The 21,601-nt window shown below is 49.1% G+C and overlaps 2 protein-coding genes across 7 annotated transcripts in view; one reads left to right on the top strand and one right to left on the bottom strand.

Moving 5' to 3' along the window:
• Window positions 1-21,601, bottom strand: part of LOC132222878 (zinc finger protein 551-like) — a 199,871-nt gene that overhangs the window by 4,327 nt on the left and 173,943 nt on the right. For 5 of the 6 annotated variants that reach the window (XM_059678219.1, XM_059678218.1, XM_059678216.1 and 2 more), the window contains one exon: window positions 433-556. In XM_059678219.1, coding sequence (XP_059534202.1) covers window positions 433-553 — 121 coding nt within the window. In that variant the 5' untranslated portion in view covers window positions 554-556. Of the gene's footprint in view, window positions 1-432; window positions 557-3,275; window positions 3,627-21,601 lie in introns of those variants that run through there. The other variant, XM_059678220.1, reaches the window with a different exon arrangement.
• The window catches only part of LOC132222888 (zinc finger protein 551-like), a 187,698-nt gene that overhangs the window by 83,940 nt on the left and 82,157 nt on the right, over window positions 1-21,601 (top strand). The gene's annotated exons all lie outside the window — the stretch shown is intronic.

The following is a 21,601-nucleotide window of genomic DNA, read 5'->3' as shown; positions in this document are numbered from 1 at the left end:
CTAAAAAAAAAAGAATTAGGAAGTGAAAAAAAAAATAGCCCATGGTTCATGTAAGTGAAGAACATAACCTAGCACAGGCTGTCATAAAGCACCTTTCCCTAGAGGAAGGGGGAAGAAGTGAATAAATGTGGATATTGTCACCCTCCCAGGGAGAGGAAGAGGAAGGTGGGACCCATTAAACTGACTGTAAGACTCCGGATTCCCAGACACTTTCTGCACTTTTTGAGACAACGGGTATTAGGGATGTTTGTGGAGTCCATTGGTCAGGGGTCTCCACACAGCTGAGCACCGGAAGCCACAGCACATTTGACAAGACAGTGGCAGAAATTAGCAGAACTCGTGGTCTGACTATAGGAGAGAGCAAGCTATGTTTTGAGAATAAAGGAAGAAAGGACATCACCTCATGACACTGAGACAGTGTGAACATCTTACCTACAGATGAGACGAGTACAAAAACTTCCAGCATCACATCGCAGTACAGAAGTCTCTGATCCTCATCAAGGAGCCCCCACTCCTCCTGAGAGAAGGCAATGGCCACGTCCTCAAAGTTCATATCCTGTCATAATGGGGACAGTTCAGTCCATGATCAGTTTCTCTCCTAAGGCTTTAATTTCATCATACTTCCCATTCTCCATATCCATCTTCTCCCTGTACCCCCACATCACAGAAAATAGCAGGTCTTGTATCCACCAGAGTCACTCTCAACTAATATTCCTACCTATATTGTGTATTCTCACAGCAAAAAAGGCAGATGCCCAGACTGATTATACCTGACCTCAGAGTCTCACATTTAAGGTCAACGTTATGGGTGTCACCAACATAGGGTACAGATAAATGTTGGCCATGAAGAGAGAAGTGAGGGATTTGACATTGGTCTTGTGGGGCAAGATCCTTGTTGTCTAACAGATTCTCCTTCCAACAACCCAGAAAACATGGCATCACTTGTCACCCTTTGCCCTACCTGTTCCACATAATTCTTTGTATCGCACTTCTCTCATACAGCTTCATTCCAGAGTCACAACTTCAAAGATAACACATATATGCCATGTAGAAGACAGGTTGTTTTCTAATCCCCTCTTTTCAACATTCTAACTCATCTCCTCTATAATTTATTTCTCTCTTACCCTTCTGCCTTCCAGAAGTCAGTAGAGACTTTCAAGCCCAGGTAACACTGATGTATGCTATCCCATTCCAATTGATCAATGTATCAGCCCAACAACTGGCAGGTGTGCACCTATATAACACCTAAATTCTGGACCTGACATATAGCGCCAGAACACCCGTCTTTTCAGGAACTACCCTAAATTCCCCATGTTGTATCATCCAGTTATCAGCAGAAAGACTCAACCTCATTCCCTCTATGTCAATATCAGGGGTCTGTGGCCATGAATTCACACTCCCTCTCAAAGAGCACATCACTCCTTCTCCCACACCTCTCTCACACCTGCACTCCTGTAGCCACAGCTCCCATAGACATCTCCTTTGTTTTAGTCATTACTCAGCATGTGTGTTCCAGAGAGTGCATGGCAAGTTCAAAGAGTCTCATGTACTAACCTGACTCTGGATGCCCACACCCAACACACAGCCTTCAGTTATGCTATGAAGGCCTCCATCCCAAATTGTTTATTCCTTCTCACATATTGAGAACCACATCAGATCTCAGTTATCCAGTGTCCACCTCTACTGGTGCTCCACTTGGTGTCCCTTCTCCACTCACAGCCTTCAGTACTCAAGACCCACTGCCTATGGCTCTCAACCCCATGCCCTATGAGTCTCACAGATGCTCACTCCTGCCCATAAGCAAATCTACCAAACTGGATGCAACACACAAAGCTACACAAAGGGTAATAAGAAATCTTGGTGAGTGTTTAAGTAAATATGCACCGGCTACAGCCTCATCTTTTTTAATTACTCTTCTACCTCCAATAAAATAAAATAAAAAGGTGATCTACAACTCCTCCCTGGTCCATACTCTTTATTATTTTTTTTAATTAGTGTTCATCTTGAACTACTCAGAATTCCAGATAGTCATGAACTTGTCTCTGAAATATCTGATAACCTAATAGGAAAATATAAAAGATTGTATATGACTGATGAACATTAATTTTCCCACTATGACTTCTCCATGTGAGTTGATGGTGCTTTCATACCATCAGGTGCTAAATCCGAACCTTTACATCATCTCTGATGCTTATCTCTCTCTCCAATCCTCAAAATTGGAAAATCCTGGTGGCCACACCTAAATCCCTGACCCATAATGAAACTGCTTCTTCCACATCCACAACCACCATTGTTCTCCAGTTACCCTCACACTCACCAACACTAACACAGCAGCTTCCATCCTAGTCTTTCTACCACTGTCCTCACACGCATATTGTTCATCATGCTGCAGTCACAGGGAGTCTAATGAGACCTGGGACAGGTCACCTGCTCTACTGCTCCAATTACCCCAATGACCCCATCACCAGCAGAACAGAAACCCAAGTGGTCACAAAGCTCCTCTGCACTTGATTCCTCTCCTACTGTTTCCAGTTCCTACTTTTTAAAAAATGGACCCCTGCTCGTCCCTGAATCAGCTTAGTCTTCACTCCAAGCCTTTGCACATTCTGGAACCCATGCATGGAAGGACCTGTCACACACAATTCCACTGGCTGCCAAAATCGGGTGCCACTCATATGACCCTTGACCTGGACTTAGGATCCCCAGGTCCAAGGTCCTCCGAGAAGAGGGGCTGGACAGCCCCAGGACCCCACTATCTCAGAGGCCACCATAGTGTGAGGCCCTGACATAGCCCCACAGCCCAGTCCCCTCAGCGGCTCTCACCTGCAGGAACCTGTGGGCACTAAAGGGCTGCTGAGGGCCTGGCACCCACCCCAGGACCCAGGGGCTCAGGCCCGAGGTCCAGCGCCCCGGAGCTGCCCCTCCCTCAGGGCTGGTCCTCAGGGCGCCTCCTGCTGGGTCGCTGTGCTCACAGCCCCTCCTCCGCCCTCACTGCCGCCCTCTCTCCGGAGGCGGCTCCTCTGGGCGTTTGGGGAACGTTTACACCCGCATCTCAGCCTCATCCCTCTGCTGCTCACAACCCCCCGCAGCCCCGTCGCCCTGAGCATGAAAGTGAAACTCCCCCGGGACCCGCCTCTCGTCCTCTGTGTCGCCTTTAGACACAAACCAGGCCTGGGTGCCCCCCTCCCGGCTCAGTCCCCCCACGGCCTCCCCCGGCGGCCCCGCAGCCCGTCCCCGCCTCCCCCTCAAACCCCGGGTCCCCCACGAGGACTCACTGTGCTGGACGCCGCGCCCTGGGCTGCGGGACCTGAGCGGCTCTGGCACCAGAGGGTTCAATGGGGTGACGCTGAGTGGACTCTGTCAGCGGAGAGGAGTCGGGGAGGCACGGTCGCCCCAATCCCGAAGGCTGCGGCTCAACAGGCTCAGACACACGCTGCACCGCCGGACGCTGCCTTCCACGTCTCCTCCTTCCCGCGATGGATTTACTGATGAAGTCCGTGAGCGATGAACAGCTTGAAGAAGTCAAAATGTCCGCCAGGAAGAGGACTCCGGAAGTTCCGCCCCAACCGGATGCGCTGGCACCAAAATGCCTGCGTGGACGCATTGCTTTCTGGGTAGTGTAGTTTTCTAATCCGCCCAGGAGAGGGCTAGCTTTCCAGCAGGCAACTTGAGCAACAAGGTGTTGTAGTACTGCCAGTGGTTGTGAGGAAGAAGATGGGACCAGAGGCCTGGTTAACTGGGATAGACTGACAGATCTCCCAGAGGAGAGGTGGGGAGAACTGGAAGAGATCCCCCCAAAAACATATACACAGGGGAAATGGGAGACATCTGTAATACCATCAACAATAAAAATACATTTAAAAAAAATATTTCAAAAGAAGATAGCCCTGCTGGTGGGGCTGATGGTTGAGCGTCAACTTATGTAGGAGAACGTCATGGTTGTATTCCTGGTCATGGCACATACGTGGGTTGCAGTTTAATTCCCAGTGTAGGCGGGAACTTGCAGTAGGCAGCTAATCAGTGATTGTCTCTCATTATTAATGTTTCTATCTCTATCTCTTCATTCCTCTGTCTAAAATCAATATGTGTGTGTGTGTGTGTGTATACACACATATATATATACCATATATATGTATATATGTGTATATACAGAAAAAAATTATATATATTGCCTAAATGACCATTATTACCAGTGGACCAAATGACTGGTCAACCAGTCGCTATGACACACACTAACCACAGAGGACAAAAGCTAAACATAGGAGCTGCCCCCGGGGTTCAGTACGCTCCCACAGCCAACCTCCCGTGGCCAGCCAACCTCCCATGGTCTCTCCCCCTGGACTGGGTGAAATGGCCCTGTTTGGGATTGTCAGCCAGGCCAAGGGGTCCCAACCATGCACGAATTCATGGACCAGGCCTTTAATATATATATATATTCTCCTTGCAGCTTGATATCCAACAGGACGCATGCAGGGGAGCCAATCAGTGATTCTTTGTGATCATTGACGTTTCTATCTCTCTCCCTCTCCCTTATTCTCTGAAATCAATAAAAATATATTTTAAAATAGGTATATACATATATTCATAGCCCATGGACACAGACAATAATGTGATGAGCTCCTACAAGCAATGCGGGCAGGATAGAGGGAGGCAAAGGGGAAGTGGGCAGAGAGAACATGGGTGACATCTGTAATTGATTCAAAAATTAAAAACAATAGTGCACCCGGCAGGTGCGGCTCAATCAATGGGTTTGGACCCACGAAGCAAGAGATCTCTGGTTCGATTCCTGGTAGGGCACATGCCCAGTTTGGGGGCTTGATCCCAGTAGGGGGCATGCAGGAGGCAGGTGATCAATGATTCTCATCCTTGATGTTTCTCCCTCTTCCTCTCTAAGAAACCATTAAAAACATTTTTAAAAAAAGGAATAGTGTTAAGATTGAATTGACTCACCCTAGCTAGTTTGGCTCAGTGGATAGAGCACCAGCCTGTGGACCGAAGGGTTCTGAGTTTGATTCTGGTCAAGGGCATGTGTGTGGGTTGCAGGCTAGATCCCAGTCCCTGGTTAGCGCAACTGTGGGAGTCACAAAGTTAATTTGTCTCTCTCACATGGATTTTTTTTAAGTATATTTTTTATTGATTTCAGAGAGGAAGGGTGAGGGAGATACAAACATCCTTGATGAGAGAAAATCATTAAATCAGATCCCTCCCGCACACCCCCTACTGGGAATGGAGCCCACAACCAGGGCATGTGCCCTTCATAGGAATTGAGCCCGGGACACTTCAGTCCACAAGCCAATGCTCTACCCACTGAGCCAAACCAGTTAAGGCTCATGGATGTTTTACAAAGAGAAAAAGAAAAAAAAGATTGAATTGATTCAACAACACCAAAGTGAGTGTGGGCCATCACGTTTTCTCCCAACCCATGTAAGCAAAACCATGCCTTGGTCTGTCTTTATAGAGGGTGTCCCAGGCATAACTGTGGGAAAAGGAAACAGCCTGGAGGGGTTGGCCTCAGGGTGCCCTGTAGTGTTTGATTTTTAACTTCATGAAGAAAAGATTTCACAGAATGAGTTCAGAAGATTTTGAGAGTACGTTTATTAAAGCTGGGGATACTGAAAACAGGTAGGTATCAGGATAGAATGAGCAACAGCAGAGCAGGGCTCCTATGGCTCTAGGAACATTGTGGGAAATAAGGGAGGCAAAGCAGGGCTACGGTTAGCTCACTGGACAATCAGAGAAAAGGTGGCCTTGAGTGCAGGTTCATGGGCTCAGCCTGGGATGAGCTGCTGCTGCTCATTGCTGCTCTGGTTGCAGGTCAGGTGGGGACCCTTAAAAGTTTAGGTGACCCAGTTGGCGTGGCTCAATGGTTGAACACTGACCTATGAACCAGGAGGTCATGGTTCAATTCCCTTTCAGGGCACATGCCTAGGTTGCACGGTCAATTCCCAGTGGGGTAGGGGGAAATGGAAGATGCAGTTAATCATTGATTCTCTCTCATCATCAATGTTTCTATCTCTTCCTCTCCTTTCCCCTCTGAAGTCAATAAAAATATATTTTTTAAAAATAAAATAAAGTATTTTTGAAATATACAGCTTTACTTTGTTCATTTCTCTTATAGATTGCACACTAGTTAATGTTCTATCAAATTGTTTTTTTTTTAGGCAGTTGACTGGTGGAGTTCAGGTGTTCTAATGTATGAACTATTCACAGTTGATGGGGAGAAGAATTCCTGATCTGAGCTCTCTAGGTGAGTCTTCCCAAAATAAAATGAATGTGTTGTTACCTAAAAGGAATGAATCACATTTCTGTAATTAGGCTGATGGGGGAAAAAATTTAGAAATGTGGATAGACAATAATAGAATTAAGTGGTTAATTTTTTAAAAAATATATTTTATTGTTTTTTTACAGAGAGGAAGGAAGAGGGATAGAGAGCCAGAAACATTGATGAGAGAGAAACATCAATCAGCTGCCTCCTGCACACCCCCTACCAGGGATGTGCCCACAACCAAGGTACATGTGCCCTTGAGTGGAATCGAACCTGGGACCCTTGAGTTCGCAGGCCAACACTCTATCCACTGAGCCAAACTGGCCAAGGCTAAGTGGTTACTTTTCATTTATAATCATATAGGAACTGTGTGTTGAACAAAAGCTCACCCAAATAGCCATTTATTTCCAGGACCCACATCAGTGGACCGACTGTGGAACTGAGAGGAATAGACTCAGCTCTCAAACCCAGTACAGACTCTTAGCCGCACCCCTTCCAGCCAAGTCCCATACCTGTCAGCAGGTGCACTCCTCCCACCAGGGCAGACTGTACCATCAGACACTGACATAACATGTACAAGATTGGGGCAGTTTGCCAATTACGTTGTGTTCTCCTCTGATTTTCCACTATGGGGTTGGTGCTTCCACCAATACAGTGACCTGCTAATGACAGTCACTTGCTTAGCTCAGCGGCTTGAGTGGGCACCACTTAAAGCCCTCGAAACAGACAGGGCCTACCCAGCCAGTGCTGATGCCTAGGTTGTGGGCTCCATCCCCAGGTGTGACTTGTGGGAGGCAGCAAATCCATGATTCTCTCTCATTGATGTTTCTATCTCTCCCTCTTCCTTCTACTCTGAGAAAAATAAAATTTTATATATATATATATAGAAAAATAGATAGGCCTGACTGCTGTATTGCTTTTCTCTGAGGAGGGATGTAAGTGGATGTCTATTGCAAAAAGGGTCTCTGCTGGTGTTTAGAGTGTGAGTTGAGCTGTGAATTGAAAGTCCATATGGGCTTTCTGAGGCAAGTTAAACCTGCTAAGGGGCCACAGAGCTGCCTGGCATCATATCACTTGCTTTACAGCCCTGTGATATGGGTCACTTTGCTCACACACCACTCAGAGTCCTCAGGTGTCTTCATCACAGTCTAGGTCACTGGGTGAGCATGTCTTTTAGTGGCTGTAGATCTCCCGGCTGGGCCATGTGTTGGAGTCACTTCTGTGAAGCTGTATTTTTAGAAGTGAGCAGTGCATGGGGGCCCTTCATCCTGGGGAAATGAGGGTAGATGCATAGGAACAGGGCCTGCCCAGAGGGTGCCCTGGGGCGCATCCTCACCCTTCCCCTCTTTCTGAACTAGGACCATGGACACCTCCCAGAAGTGCCTGGAGGAGCTGCTGGGGGAGAACATGGCCCTTGAGGTTTCACAGGTTCAGAGGATGAACCAGCCCCACAATCTGAGCTGGGAGCTGGAGCAGCTGCCAGTTGGTATGCAGCGGCCCCTGGTGCCTGGGAGCCAGCCTGGCTGCAGCTTCTCCCTCAGGCCCTGGGCTCTGAATCTCCTGGGTCAGCCCATCCTCACCCAAGTCAATAGGGTTTTATTCAGGGGCCATTTGGGACTGTTCCATTGCCATTCTTTCCACAGAGAACATGAGGGGTCTGGCAGCCTGGAAGTCAGGGCATAAACCACAAAGTAAGTGTTGCCAGTTTTCTCAGCTCCCGTGTGGACAGTCCCAGGAGCTTCCAGATGACAGCATGCTGGCACCCAGAGGCTGTCTTAGATCCATCCATGGGGGATTGAAAGCTCTGCATGGCAGGAGCCTTCCCCAGTGGTCACTGACCTCCATTATAACAGTAGCCTGGGCATGATTTCCTCCGTTCCTGTCATAATCAGCCATATGAGTGGAGTCTGCTCTCTGTCTCCCTGGTCAGGTTTTGCTAACTGTCTGCTTCTCGGGCCTCTCCCTCTCCCTCTCATGTTTGGGCCCCTCCTAGCACCCAGTCAAGGTGTGCAGTTGGCCAGGTGAAGGTGGGTGGAGTGGCAGGTGGTGCAGCAGGGAGCCTGGGCACCCAGCAAACAGGAAGCCAGGTCCTGTGCTCAACACCAGCAGGCGTGCACCTGAGAGCGCAGGAAAGGTGTTCTTAGAGCTCTGCAGAGCGCAGGAGGGCCTTGGGCTGGTTTGGGGAGGTGCTGCGTTTCCAATTCTGATCAACATTCATAAGCATCATGGAGAGGCTGTTGAAAGCAGTTGGATATTTCTTCTCTTCAAGGGGTCCCATCAGCTTCAAACCTAGTCAGTTCATTGAACTGTGAATCTGGGTGAGAAGTCAGTTCTTTCTGTGGTTGGGTGTCCTGGCACTCCTGGGGCTAGGGATGGGTAAAACGGGAATCCCTGCTCTGGGAGTTTAGGGTCATGGGCAGGACACTCCCCCCTGATGCTGGTGGCAGGGACCCTCTCAGACCAAATGTTTGTCAGAGACCAGGGTGGCTGGTGGGGTTGGAAAGCCCCCCTTGATGCGGACACTCCATGTAGTTTGTGAGCCCTTGCAGGCCAGTGCACGGGACTTCTTGGTGTTCCCACGCCTGGTGCTTAGCTGGCAGCCCAGGAACAAAGTGTGGAGGAACTTTTGTGTGGATGGTGTGGTGGGTTCTTGAGTTAGACTCGGCTTTGAGTCCTAGTTCCTCTACCTGCTGGTCAGGCGGCCTCTTTTAAAACTCAGTTTTCTTGCCCTAACTGGTTCAGTGAATAGAGCGTTGGCCTGTGGCCTGCGGACTGAGGGGTCCCAGGTTTGATTCCAGCAAGGACATGTACCTTGGTTGTGGGCACATCCCCAGTGGGGAGTGTGCAGGAGGCAGCTGATCGATGTTTCTCTCTTATTGATGCTTCTAACTCTCTATTCCTCTCCCTTCCTCTCTGTAAAATATCACTAAAATATATTTTAAAAATATTGAAACTCAGTTTTCTTATTTGCAAAATGGGGTCAATGAAGCTGCCTCGCAGGATTGCTGTGTGTGTCTCATGAGAGGAGACAATGAAGCTCTACGCCAGCCTGGCCCACAGGGGTCCAGCATAGGATGGCTGTCCTCGCGCCTTGGTCTATTAAAAACATTCATTGCTCTGGCTCTGGGGTGCTTGTAAGCATAGCACCCAGGATAGAACCATTGGCTGTTTTCCCCAAAAACGGTTGTATCATCATGAGAGCCTGTGGGGCGCTGGCCTTTAGGGCAAAGAGGCTGGTCATCACTTCCATAGCTGCCCTTGGAAGTCCCTTACTATTACTTCCCAGGAGTGCAGCGCCCTGGTGTGAGGTATTGAGAGTCAGGAGGTGGGCGGTGGTGAGTGCAGGTCAGGGGGAATGTATCAAATGCCATAGAACTGTAAGCTGGAAAATGGTTAAAACAGTGAACTCTGTGTTGTATATATTTCACCCCAATTTTCTCCAAACATATATATTGATTGATTCAGAGAGGAAAAGGTAGGGAAAGAGAGAAGCATCAGTGATGAGAATCATTGACTGGCTGACTCCTGCATGCCCCCTACTAGGTTTGGAGCCTGCAACCCGGGCATGTGCCACTGAGCCTCGCTGATCAGGGTCACCCCAATTTTTAAGTGTTATTTTGAAAGCGAAGGCTACAAAGGTACTGTCTGAATGAGCACAGACTGTGACTTAGTGGAGTTTAGGCAGTTAGTGTCCTTTGTGGCCTTGTCAGGAGGCTTCTTTGGCATGTTTTCATGTGTTAAGAACATGCGTGTTTGTGTATGGTAAGCCCTGTGCTGGAGTTGGGGCCACAACAGTTCATTTGATCCCCTGCTTAGCTCCCTGTTGCTTGGGGTCTTCAGTCTGTTCCATCTTCTGGGTCTGTGCCACTGTCCTTCGAGGGCTATGAGAAGGTCCAGTGTGACGTGTTGTCATGAAAGGCTGCATCCCCTCCAGGTCCTTCCAGCCCCGAGGGGTGAATAGGAAGCAGGTGGGGTGCAGCCCTAGGAGCAGTGCAGTGTGAGGAGGCTCCCAGGGCTGAGGATGTGGCCCTCGACGGACAGGTGAGGGAGCACCCTGACCCCTCACACATTCCTTTACCTACAGTCACGCCCCTGCTGGGAGCAGAAAGGGCCGGGAACTCCCATTCATTTCGGGTCTGTGCTCCCCTTTCTGCTCTGCATTCAAGCTGCTTAAAACCAAGGGAAGAAATTTGCCTTTTTCTGTGTTTGCTTTATGTTTTTATCTTGTTTAGACTTTTTCAAGCAATTTAGATGTCCCATTCTTTCTTCAAAGCAATTGGGAAATTGCACAATGAAATCTCCACCCGAAGGGCCTTGCCTGAGGATGGCAGTACTGGGGACATGCACCCCAGAGCCTCTCACACCTGCAGACATACTGGTCAATGATCGTGCCTGCCACACCCCCAGCTGAGCCCCATGGACACCACCCTCCCCCACTCTGAGGGCTGGCACAGACCACGCCATCACTTTGCCATCTATGTGAGTCTCTGAAATCCTTGAATAGACAGTCACGTTAGAATTAGTAAAAAGTGGTTCCACTGTTTTGCATTGGCACCTCCACAGAAACCTACTTTCTTCTTAAGCTCTGGGTGGCTCCCCTAACAGACCCAGCTGAGCCAGCAGAGGGGCCACAATGGCTTAAGGAATCCTCAGGTGCTGACAGAAACAGCACCCTGGGAAAAAGGGAGGGCACCCAGCTGCCCATCCCCAGCCCCTCAGAACTAGGGCTCATGGGGATGGCCTTCTTGGGTCCGGGGCAGAGAGGGAAAGCAGAGGCTCTGGAATCTGAGTTCTGACTCCTCTTTGGATCCAGCTTTGGAGGAAGAAAACTAGTTCCTCCAGGGCACAGTCCAGGAGCTGTGGGGTGCCTCCCTGGCCCTGCAGGAGAGCAGCTTCAAGTGAACCAGCAGCTTCGGAATCAGGGAATGGTGGGTGGTGTCTGGAACATTCAGGCAAGCCGGTGACCAGGTGTCTGGTGGGGTGACAGTTGTGGGGTTTGCTTTATAATAACACTCTTTATTTTTTCAAATATATTTTATTGATTTTTTTACAGAGAGGAAGGGAAAGGGATAGAGATTTAGAAACATCAATAAGAGAGAAACACCAATCAGCTGCCTCCTGCACACTCCCCACTGGGTATGTGACCACAACCAAGGTACATGCCCTTGACCGGAATCGAATCTGGGACCCTTGAATTCACAGGCCAACGCTCTATCCACTGAGTCAAACTGGTCAGGGCTGTGGGGTTTGCTTTAAAGCCAAGTTCACTTTGTGGCCTGACTGTGGGCTGGGTCATTGGCTCTGCAGGCGGAAAAGTTAAGGATCCAACTGCAGCAGGAAAAGGCCAGCAGCCAGCACTTGGAGACCCTCAATGAAGAGCTGAAGGGAGACCTCGAGCAGCTGCTCAACATGGTACATGGCCTCAGGGTGTACAGGGCCACGCAGGTAGGCCCTCCAGAGTGCATCTCCCTTCCTATCCCCCCACCCCGCGCCCTGCCTGCGAGAGGTAGCGTCCAGGGTCACAGTCATGTCCTGGTCATTGACCAGTGATTCCTGGGTGACCAGTTCCCTTGCTCAGCTGCAGCTCAGAACAACAGCTCTCAGCCACTGCAGGGCCTGGGGGCATGTTTTGCCTCCCAGAGACACTGGCTGTCTTGTTGATTGACAGGACTGAGGGGAGGAGAAGGGAGGGGTGCCTGCTGTGTTGGGTAGATGCTTGTTCCATAAATATCAGATTAAAGTGGTTGGTAATGTTCTTCAGGATTCTGTGTCCTTACTGATTTCCTATGTACTTTCTTTTTAACCAGCTTTTATTTTACTTTAAAAATTTTTTTTTCAAATACATTTTTATGATTTCAGAAAGGAAGGGAGAGGGAAGAGAGAAATAGAAACAGCGATGAGAGACATTGATTGGATATGTCATGCTTGCCCCACACTGGGGATCGAGCAGGCAACCTGGGCATGTGCCCTTGACTGGAATTGAACCTGGGACCCTTCAGTTAACAGGCTAACGCTCTATCCAGTGAGCCAAACCAGCTAGGGCTACTTCCCCTTTTTCTTTTCAACAGGCTTTTATAAGTAGTCAAAGAGGAGAAACCAAGATGGCGGCATAGGTAAACAGTGGAGTTTGCTGCCTCGCACAACCACTTCAAAAATACAAAGATGGAACGGACATCACCCAGAACCACAGGAAGGCTGGCTGAGTAGAAATTCCACAACTAGAAGAAAAGAGAAAAGCATACCGAGACTCAGAGGAGGTGCAGTGTGGTGCGTAAGTAAAATATTAAGGTACAGAGGTGCACACGGAGCAGGCTGGCGGCTGAGGGCACGGTTGTCTTTTTCAATCAGGAGGGAGTCTCAGGCTCTAAGCTCCAGTTCTGGGCGAGTCTCTGGGGACCCAGACTCATACGAGAGAAGTGGGATTGCCTGGCATCGGTTGGAACTCAAGGGCAGCTTTCTCTTGGAGGTACCTGCAGCAATTGCCAGGACACTGAGAAGCAAGGCCTCTGAGGTTAGCCATAACTTCTAGCCCCACCCTGTTGATCCCATGGGACCTGCCCCGCCCAAGCCCTGCATGGAGGCTTTTGCTGGATAGCCTCAGGCAGAGGCTAGATTAGCACCTCCTTAGAGACCCAGGAGCCAGTGTGACCAGTGGTCAGAGTGGGACCATCCAGTCTGCATCTCCTCAGATCCATAAAAAACACACTCAGGGGGCAGACTCAGTAAGCACCAAAGCCCCATTGAAGCAAGTCCTGCCCCGGAGGGGTGTCTCCAACACAGAAGTTCTCCCACTGCAGACACAGCTGATTCTCACAGCCAATTGGCCTGGAGGTCAATCCCTCCCAGTGTTACCTACAACAATCAAGGCTTAACTACAATAAGACTATGCACAAAGACCACAAAGGGGTGCACCAAGAGTGTCCTCCTCAGGTAATTAGGGAGGCTGAACCACTGGGCACTAGAGGACACTTAGCACCGAAAACCACTTTATCAACACAGGGAAGCATAAAAAAATTCGGAGACAAAGAAACAGGACACAAATGACAGAAATGGAAGAATGCAAACTACTGGATATAGAGTTCAAAACCACACTTTTAAGGTTTCTCAAGAACTTTCTAGAAGCCACCGATAAATTTGGTAAAACCCTCAAAAAGACTGGTGAGACAGCCGATAAATGTAGTGAGATCCTTAAGAAATCTAGTCAGACCCTCGAGGTTATGATAAAGGACCAACTGGAAATTAAGCATACACTGACTGAAATGGAGGATATTATACAGACTCCCAACAGCAGACTAGAGGATCGCAAGAATCAAGTCAACAATTTGAAATAGGAAGAAGCAAAAAACTCCCAACCAGAAAAGCAAAATGAAAAAAGAATCCAAAAATATGAAGATAGTGTAAAGAGCCTCTGGGACAAATTCAAGCGTACCAACATTCGAATTATAGGGGTGCCAGAAGAAGAGAGAGAGCAAGATATTGAAAATCTATTTGAAGAAATGACAGAAAACTTCCCCTACCTGGTGAAAGAAATAGACTTACAAGTCCAGGAAGTGCAGAGAACCCAAAACAAAAGGAATCCAAAGAGGACCACACCAACACACATCATAATTAAAATGCCAAGAGCAAAAGACAAAGAGAGAATCTTAAAAGCAGCAAGATAAAGAAACCCAGTGACCTACAAGGGAGTACCCATACGAATGTCAGCTGATTCCTCAACAGAAACTTTGCAGGCCAGAAGGGAGTGGCAAGAAATATTCAAAGTGGTGAATGCCAAGAACCTACAACCAAGATTACTTTATCCAGCAAAGCTATCATTCAGAATTGAAGGTCAGATAAAGAGCTTCACAGATAAGAGAAAGCTAAAGGAGTTCATTACCACCAAACCAATATTATATGAAATGCTGAAAGGTATCCTTTAAGAAGAAGAAGAAGAAGAAGAAGAAGAAGAAGAAGAAGAAGAAGAAGAAGAAGAAGAAGGAGGAGGAGGAGGAGGAGGAGGAGGAGGAGGAGGAGGAGGAGGAGGAGGAGGAGGAGGAGGAGGAGGAGGAGGAGGAGGAGGAGGAGGAGGAGGAGGTAAAGATACAAATTATGAACAACAAATACACATCTATCAACAAATGAATCTAAAAATCAAGTGAATAAATAATCTGATGAACAGAATGACTGGTGATTATAATAGAATCAGGGACATAGAAAGGGAATGGACTGACTATTCCTGGTGGGGAAAGGGGTGTGGGGGAGGCGGGAAGAGACTGTACAAAAATCGTACATCTATGGATGAGAACAGTGGGTGGGGAGTGAGGGTGGAGGGTGGGGTGGGAACTGGGTGAAGGGGAGTTATGGGGAGAAAAAAGAGGAACAAATGTAATAATCTGAACATTAAAGATTTAATAAAAATAAAAATAAAAGTAGTCAAAGAGTGTAACCAAGTGATCCAGAGAACGGGCATCATTTATCCCTAAAAGTCCCGTGTGGAGAGGGGGCAGGACACAGTGTAGCAGCATGTGATGGTCCATTCATGCCATGGGCCCAGCCCAGCACAGTTCCTTAATTCCTGGTAGAACCACACTCAGCATGGCTGGGTATGGCCTGCCCTGAGGATGCCTGCTCTTTTGGGGTCTGCAAATGCCCTGCTCTTGGTCCCTCACTGCCTGTGGGGGTGCAGGGACGTGGAGTCTCTGGCTCCCCAGAGCCTGCACCCAGTGAGGCACTCTCACCTTTTCCCTCTGGGGCAGGAGGAACCTTCCATTCTAGGCCCTGAGAACCAGCAGTGAGTCAAGAAGCGAGAGGCTGAGGAGCTGGGGGAACTGGGGGAGCAGGAAAAGCAGCTGACTGGAGTCCAGGAGGGCACCCCATAACCACGTCGGGACAGGACGAGGCTCTCATGGACCAGCACAGCCACCAGAGATGCTGCTGCGTGGGTCCCTGGAGATGGAAAGCCAGGCAGTCACGCTGAGGTGAGTGCTGGTCACAGGTGGAGTGACTGATGGATTCCCCAGGGCTCCTGTCTCGACCCTTCACTGTGGCCCGTTGTGATTCCCTTGGACCCAATGCTTCAGTGACTGGAAGGGACCCTGGGGATACATAAGGAGGGGAGGAGAAGGACTGGGCTCTGGGGCTGGGGGAGACCCCTGCCTATCCCCGCCTCCCTCAGCTCTGCAGACATAAGCAGCTCACTGAGGCTGTGCTGGCTCCTGAGAGTCTGTGTCTAGCGCAGGGGTGGGCAAACTTTTTGACTCAAGGGCCACAATGGGTTCTTAAACTGGACCGGAGGGCCGGAACAAAAGCATGGATGGAGTGTTTGTGTGAACTAATATAAATTCAAAGTAAACATCATTACATAAAAGGGTACGGTCTTTTTTTTTTTAGTTTTATTCATTTCAAACGGGCCGGATCTGCCCGCGGGCCATAGTTTGCCCACGGCTGGTCTAGCGGGTGGGTTTCCTCCTCAGGCAACAGGACCAGCTCCAACAGGAGGCAGAACTGCAGGAGCAGGAGGCCAAGGCCATGGCCGCCCACGAGAACGAGAGGCTGCAGTAGGAGGGAGACAGGTAACTGCCTCCACCCCTGCAGGGTAGCTTATTAATGAGATAGTTTACATTGTTTAAGTCCTCAGAATCTGTTGTATATGTTGCACTGATGGCACGTCTCAGCTCAGGCTGGCTGTGCGTTCAGTGCTCAGTGGCCACACGTGGTAGTGGCTGCCTGATTGCAAAGTGCACTTGGCCATCCCCATGTCATTGGCTGTGTTGGCCCTTCCGACTGGTGTAGATCACACCGAAATGGCCATCTTTGTGATGTGGCCTTTTTCTTCTTTTGGGAGCAGATTCCCAGCAGTGGAGTCACAGGGGTGTGTGGTGTGTGAGACATTGCTGATCTGGGTTTTAGGTGCTCACCTGTGTGAGGCAGACCTTGGAGGAAGAAAAACATAACTTCAGGAGCCAGATCAAGATGTTGGCAAAGCAGAACTGGAGCCTTCTAAAGGAGATTCCAGAGAACAATGCTCAGTGCATAGAAGGGGCGGGGCTCTCCAGCGCCTGTCCATACAGGGCTTCTGGCTTCCAGCTCCATGCCCAGGCCTCGACATTCTGGCCTGAGCCCCCTGGTGCACTAGTGTCCCAAGGACAAGGGACAGACCACCGCTTAGCTCATCATTCTTATTTCCTACAATGGTTCTAACTTTCTGCAAGGAGGGGTGTTTGGATTTTGCTGGCTTTTCAAAGGCACTACCCATTGCCAAACAATTTTTAATCTGCTTTTGGAATTAGGTTCAATTTAAAAATATTACGGAGGTACCTAGGGAAGGAATTCAGATTGCAGGCTGAGCCCTTTCTGTGTCTGATTTCCCCTTAATGGGCTGGAGAGAGGGTTGTGGGTGCGCCATGGTTGTCCTCCCTCTGCCGACAGGACACAGACCTGGCTGTGGTGTAGGCCCTGTGAGGCACACAGAACCAGTGACCTGATGGCCAGGAACCAGGAGGTGTTATGGGATGTGAGCAGAGCTGTGTGCACACCAGATAAGTGTTGAGGAGTTCCATGGAGGCATAGAAGGCAGCATGGTGGTGGGAGTTAGATTCTGCTTATGACAAGGCTAGTCAGTGGGGCAGGTGGTGGGGGGATGTGAAGTTGGAGCATGGTGTGGTGTGCATGCAAGGAAGTGCAGGCAGTGGAAGGTAAGGATGGAGCAGGCGGCACTCAGCTGTGGAAGGCATCCATGCCTCCCTAATGATTTGGATTCACTTGGAGTATTTAAGAGATGCTGGTCAACAAGTCTGAGGGAGCTGCCAGAAATGAGGCAGCAGGAAGAGGCTTGGTGCTGGAAACCTTGTGGTTTGGATGTCAAGTAATCCAAGATGCATCTGGTGGGTCCAGGGTGGTCTTCACCCCTCAGTGCTGTGCTGCTGGACTGTCCTTGCTTGTGATTGGGAATGGCTGGCCATGAGAGACAGAGATTCATGGTCACATTGACCACAGGGGCACTGGCCCAGCCCCCGGGGGTCACAGTGATGCTTCACTGTTCTGTATTCTTCTGCTCATCTACAATTGGTGATTGTAGGGAGTTAGAAATAACGATGTTTCTCTCTCATCGTTATTTCTAACTCGCTATCCCTCTCCCTTCCTCTCTGCAAAAAATCAATGAAACATTTTTTTTTAAAGGAAGATAAACAATCAAGTCAAAAATGGGCAAAGGCCGAAACCAGTTTGGCTCAGTGGATGGAGCGTCGGCCTGCGGACTGAAGGGTCCCAGGTTCGATTCCGGTCAAGGGCACGTACCTGGGTTGCAGGCACATCCCCAGTGGGAGATGTGCAGGAGGCAGCTGATCGATGTTTCTCTCTCATTGATGTTTCTAGCTTTCTATCTCTCTCCCTTCCTCTCTGTAAAAAGTCAATAAAATATATTTTTTAAAAAAATGGGCAAAGGACCTAAATAGATATTTTTCGAAAGTGGACACACAGAAGACCAAGCGTTATATGAAAACAAGCTCAAAGTCACTAATCATCTGAGAGATGCAAATCAAAATGACAATGAGGTATCATTTCACACCTGTCAGAATGGCTATCATCAACAAATCAACAAAGGACAAGTGCTAACGAGGATATGGAGAAAAGGAACCCTAGTATACAGCTGGTGGGAATGCAGACTTGTGCAGCCACTGTGGAAAACTGTATGGACTTTCCTCAAAGAATTAAAAATGGAAATTGCACTTGAGCCAGTAATACCACTTCTAGGAATATATCCCCCAAAAATCAGAAACATCAATGAGAAAGAATACAGTAGGTCCTCAAGATACGTCGGCGATCTGCGACGTAAAAAGATTTTCGCCATAAGTTGAAACCCACCTACATAAGCACCTATGTTACTCACATGGAGCACATACACAGCAGAAATGAAGTGAAACAGTAAAAAAAATTTTAAAAGATAACAATTCCTGACGTTTACTTGTGGCAAAAAAATAATAAAGAACATAAAGCACATATTTACATACATCGAAATGATGGAACTTTTTGTTTTATAAATAAGTGGGAGATGGTGATATAACCACGAAACGATGTACATCAGACTCAATGTAACCCGAGGACTGCCTGTATATGCACCCCTATGTTCACAGCAGCACAATTTACCATAGCTAAGATTTGGAAACAACCTAAGTGCCCATCAGCAGATGAGTGGATTAAATAACTGTGGTGCATCTACACAATGGAACACTACGCTGCTATAAAAAAAAGAAAGAACTCTTACCATTTGCAATAGCACAAATGGACCTAAACCAAATAAGCCAATCAGAGAAAGATAAATATTACATGTTCTCACTCATTTGTAGAATATAACAAACAACATAAACAGATGAACAAAAATAGGTCCAGAGACATGGAAGCATTGAACAGTCAACCTCAGATGTAAGGCAGGGGAGGGGTGGGGGGTGGGTGGGTAAGAGATCAACCAAAGTATTTGTATAGATGCATATAACCATAACCAATGGGCACAAACAGTAGGGGGTTGAGGCCTGTGCTGGAGGGTGAGAGTGGGCGGGAGAGGTCAATAGGGAAAAAGGAGACATATAATACTTTCAACAATAAAGAATTTTAAAAAACATACAAAGAACCACAATCAGATCTCATATATCCAGAGCCTACCTCCACTGGTGCTAGATTTGATGTCCCTTCAGCAGTCACAGCCAACATCTCTCCACTTACCTGTCACTCAAGTCCCAGTCCTGATGGCCCTCTGCACCAAGCCCAGTGAGTCTAACAGGTGACCACTCAAGCCTCTAAGCAAATCCACAAGATTGACTGCAACCCCCCAGGTCATACCAAGGGTCACAGCAAAACCCTAGTGAGTGTTTAGAGAATATGTACCAACCCTCATCTCCTCTTGTTGGAATTACTATTCAGACTCTAATTCATCTCACGTCCACTCATCTTTTAAAGACCTTGGCCACTGGGAAACCATTCTCTCTCCCCAACACTCTACATGACAACTCTGTCCCTATGCTGTGCTGTGACACCCACCTCCCACAAACAGGGGCCCCAGTAGGAAAGCCAGTCCTTAGGCCCACACTGTCCCATCTGAGCTACTACTACCATTATCATCCTGATCATGATTCCCTATATATTTTTTTTATTTTTATTGATTTCAGAGAGGAAGGGAGAGAGATAGAAACATCTATGATGAGAATCATTTATTGGCTGCTTCTTGCACGCCCCCTAATGGGAATCGAGCCCACAACCGGGACATGTGCCCTTCACCAGAATCGAACCTGGGACCCTTCAGTCCACAGGTCGACGCTCTATCCACTGAGCCAAACCAGCTAGAGCCCCTATATATCCTATCTAATAAAAGACAAAAAGGGTAATTAACCGTACCTTTGTTACGCTTCCCATGGGCTAATCAGGGCGATATGCAAATTAACTGCCAACAAAGATGGCGGCCGGCAGCCACGCAGCTGAAGCGAGCAGGAGGCTTGCTCCAGTGATGGAGGAAGCCAAGGTTCCCCGCCTGCTGCGGCTCGGCTGTGAGCTCAGGAAGCAACAATGTTTCAATTATAGAAGGTAAATAAATCCCAGAATTAAAAAAAAAAAAAAGAAAGAAAAAAAGGAGAGGCTGGGAGCTTCAGTCGCCCGCCAGCCTGAGAACAGCCCTCAGCCCCTCACCCAGACTGACCAGGCACTCCAGTGGGGACCCCCACCCTAAAGGGGGTGTGGCCAGCCTGAAAACAGCCATCAGCCCCTCATCTAGACTGGCAAGGCACCCCAGTAGGGACCCCTACCCTGATCCAGGACACCCTTCAAGGCAAACTAGCCAGCCCCTACCCATGCACCAGGCCTCTATCCTACATAGTAAAAGGGTAATATGCAAACTGACCCTAACAGCAGAAAGACTAGGAATGACTGGTCATTATGACACACACTGACCACCAGGGGGCAGATGCTCAATGCAGGAGCTGCCCTCTGGTGGTCAGTGCACTCACACATGGGGGAGCTCTGCTCAGCCACAAGCCAGGCTGATGGCTGCCAGTACAGTGGTGGTGGTGGGAGCCTCTCCTGCCTCCTCAGCAGCACTAAGGATGTCCGACTGCAGCTTAGGTCTGCTCCCCACTGGCAAGTGGACATCCCCCGAGGGCTGCTGGGCTGCCAGAGGGATGTCTGATTGCCATCTTAGACCCAATCACCCGGGGAGCAGGCCTACGCCAGCAAGTGGTCATCCCCCAAGGGGTCCCAGACTGCGAGGGGCACAGGCCGGGCTGAGGGAACCATCCCCCCGCGAGTGCACAAATTTTTGTGCACCAGGCCTCTAGTTTTCTAATAAATTTTTATTGATTTCAGAAAGGGAGAGGGAGATAGAAACAGCAATGAGAATCATTAATTGGCTGCCTCCTGCATGCCTCTTACTGGGGATCGAGTCCACTACCCGGGCATATGCCCTTGACTAGAATCAAACCTGGGATCTTTCAGTCCACAGGCGGAGCTCTAGCCACTGAGCCAAACCAGCTAGGGTCCATGATTCCCTATACTGACATCATCTACAGCCTTGGCTGATGTGTCTCATTTCCTTGAGCACCGACCCATGATGCACTGCAAGGTCGCAAGCACTGGTCCTGGTCAGCTCACAAGCCTGCAACGAATCGATCATTGTTTCTTGCTCATGGGTGTTTCTCTCTCTCTCTCCCACTCCCTTTCTATGTCTAAAATCAATAAAAGTATATATTTTTAAAAGGATACCAGCCCATTCCTGAACCAGCTCAGTCTTCACTCGGAGCCTTTGCACATTCTGGTGCCTGTGTCTCATTCCGGTCCCACATCTCGTTCTACTTGTTGCCAAAACCAGGGCCCATGTCATAAAGCCCTAGCCATGGCCTTAGCATTCTGGGCTGAGTGTCCCCAGGTCCCAGGGCAGGAAAAGGGGCTGGACAGCCCCACGGACCCCACGACCTCAGAGGCCACAAGAGTGTGAGTCCAGTCCCCTAAGCGGCTCTGCACCTGCAGGAACCTGTGGGAACTAAAGGGCTGCTGAGGGCCGGGCACCCACCGATAGGAACCCAGGGGCTCAGGCTGCTCAGGGCCCTGGCCCAGCACCAGGGCCGGGTGATGCCTGCATCCCTCAGAGTTCAATGTCCATCTGCTGTTCACAACCATCCACAGCCCCGTCGCGCTGAGAATGAAAGTAAAACTCCTCCCGGGAACCTGCTTCTCATCCTCTTTGTCGCCTATAGACACAAACCAGGCCTGGGTTTCCCAATCCTCCCGGCTCAGCACCCCCACGGCCTCACCCGGCGGCCCCGCAGCCCGTCGCCCTCCTCCCCCCTCACGCCCTGTGTCCCCCACAAGGACTCACTG

Source organism: Myotis daubentonii, chromosome 21, assembly GCF_963259705.1.
Source record: "Myotis daubentonii chromosome 21, mMyoDau2.1, whole genome shotgun sequence".
NCBI classification, from domain to species: domain Eukaryota; kingdom Metazoa; phylum Chordata; class Mammalia; order Chiroptera; family Vespertilionidae; genus Myotis; species Myotis daubentonii.
Note: the sequence above shows the minus strand (reverse complement) of the source record. Positions and strands in the feature narration are given on the sequence as shown.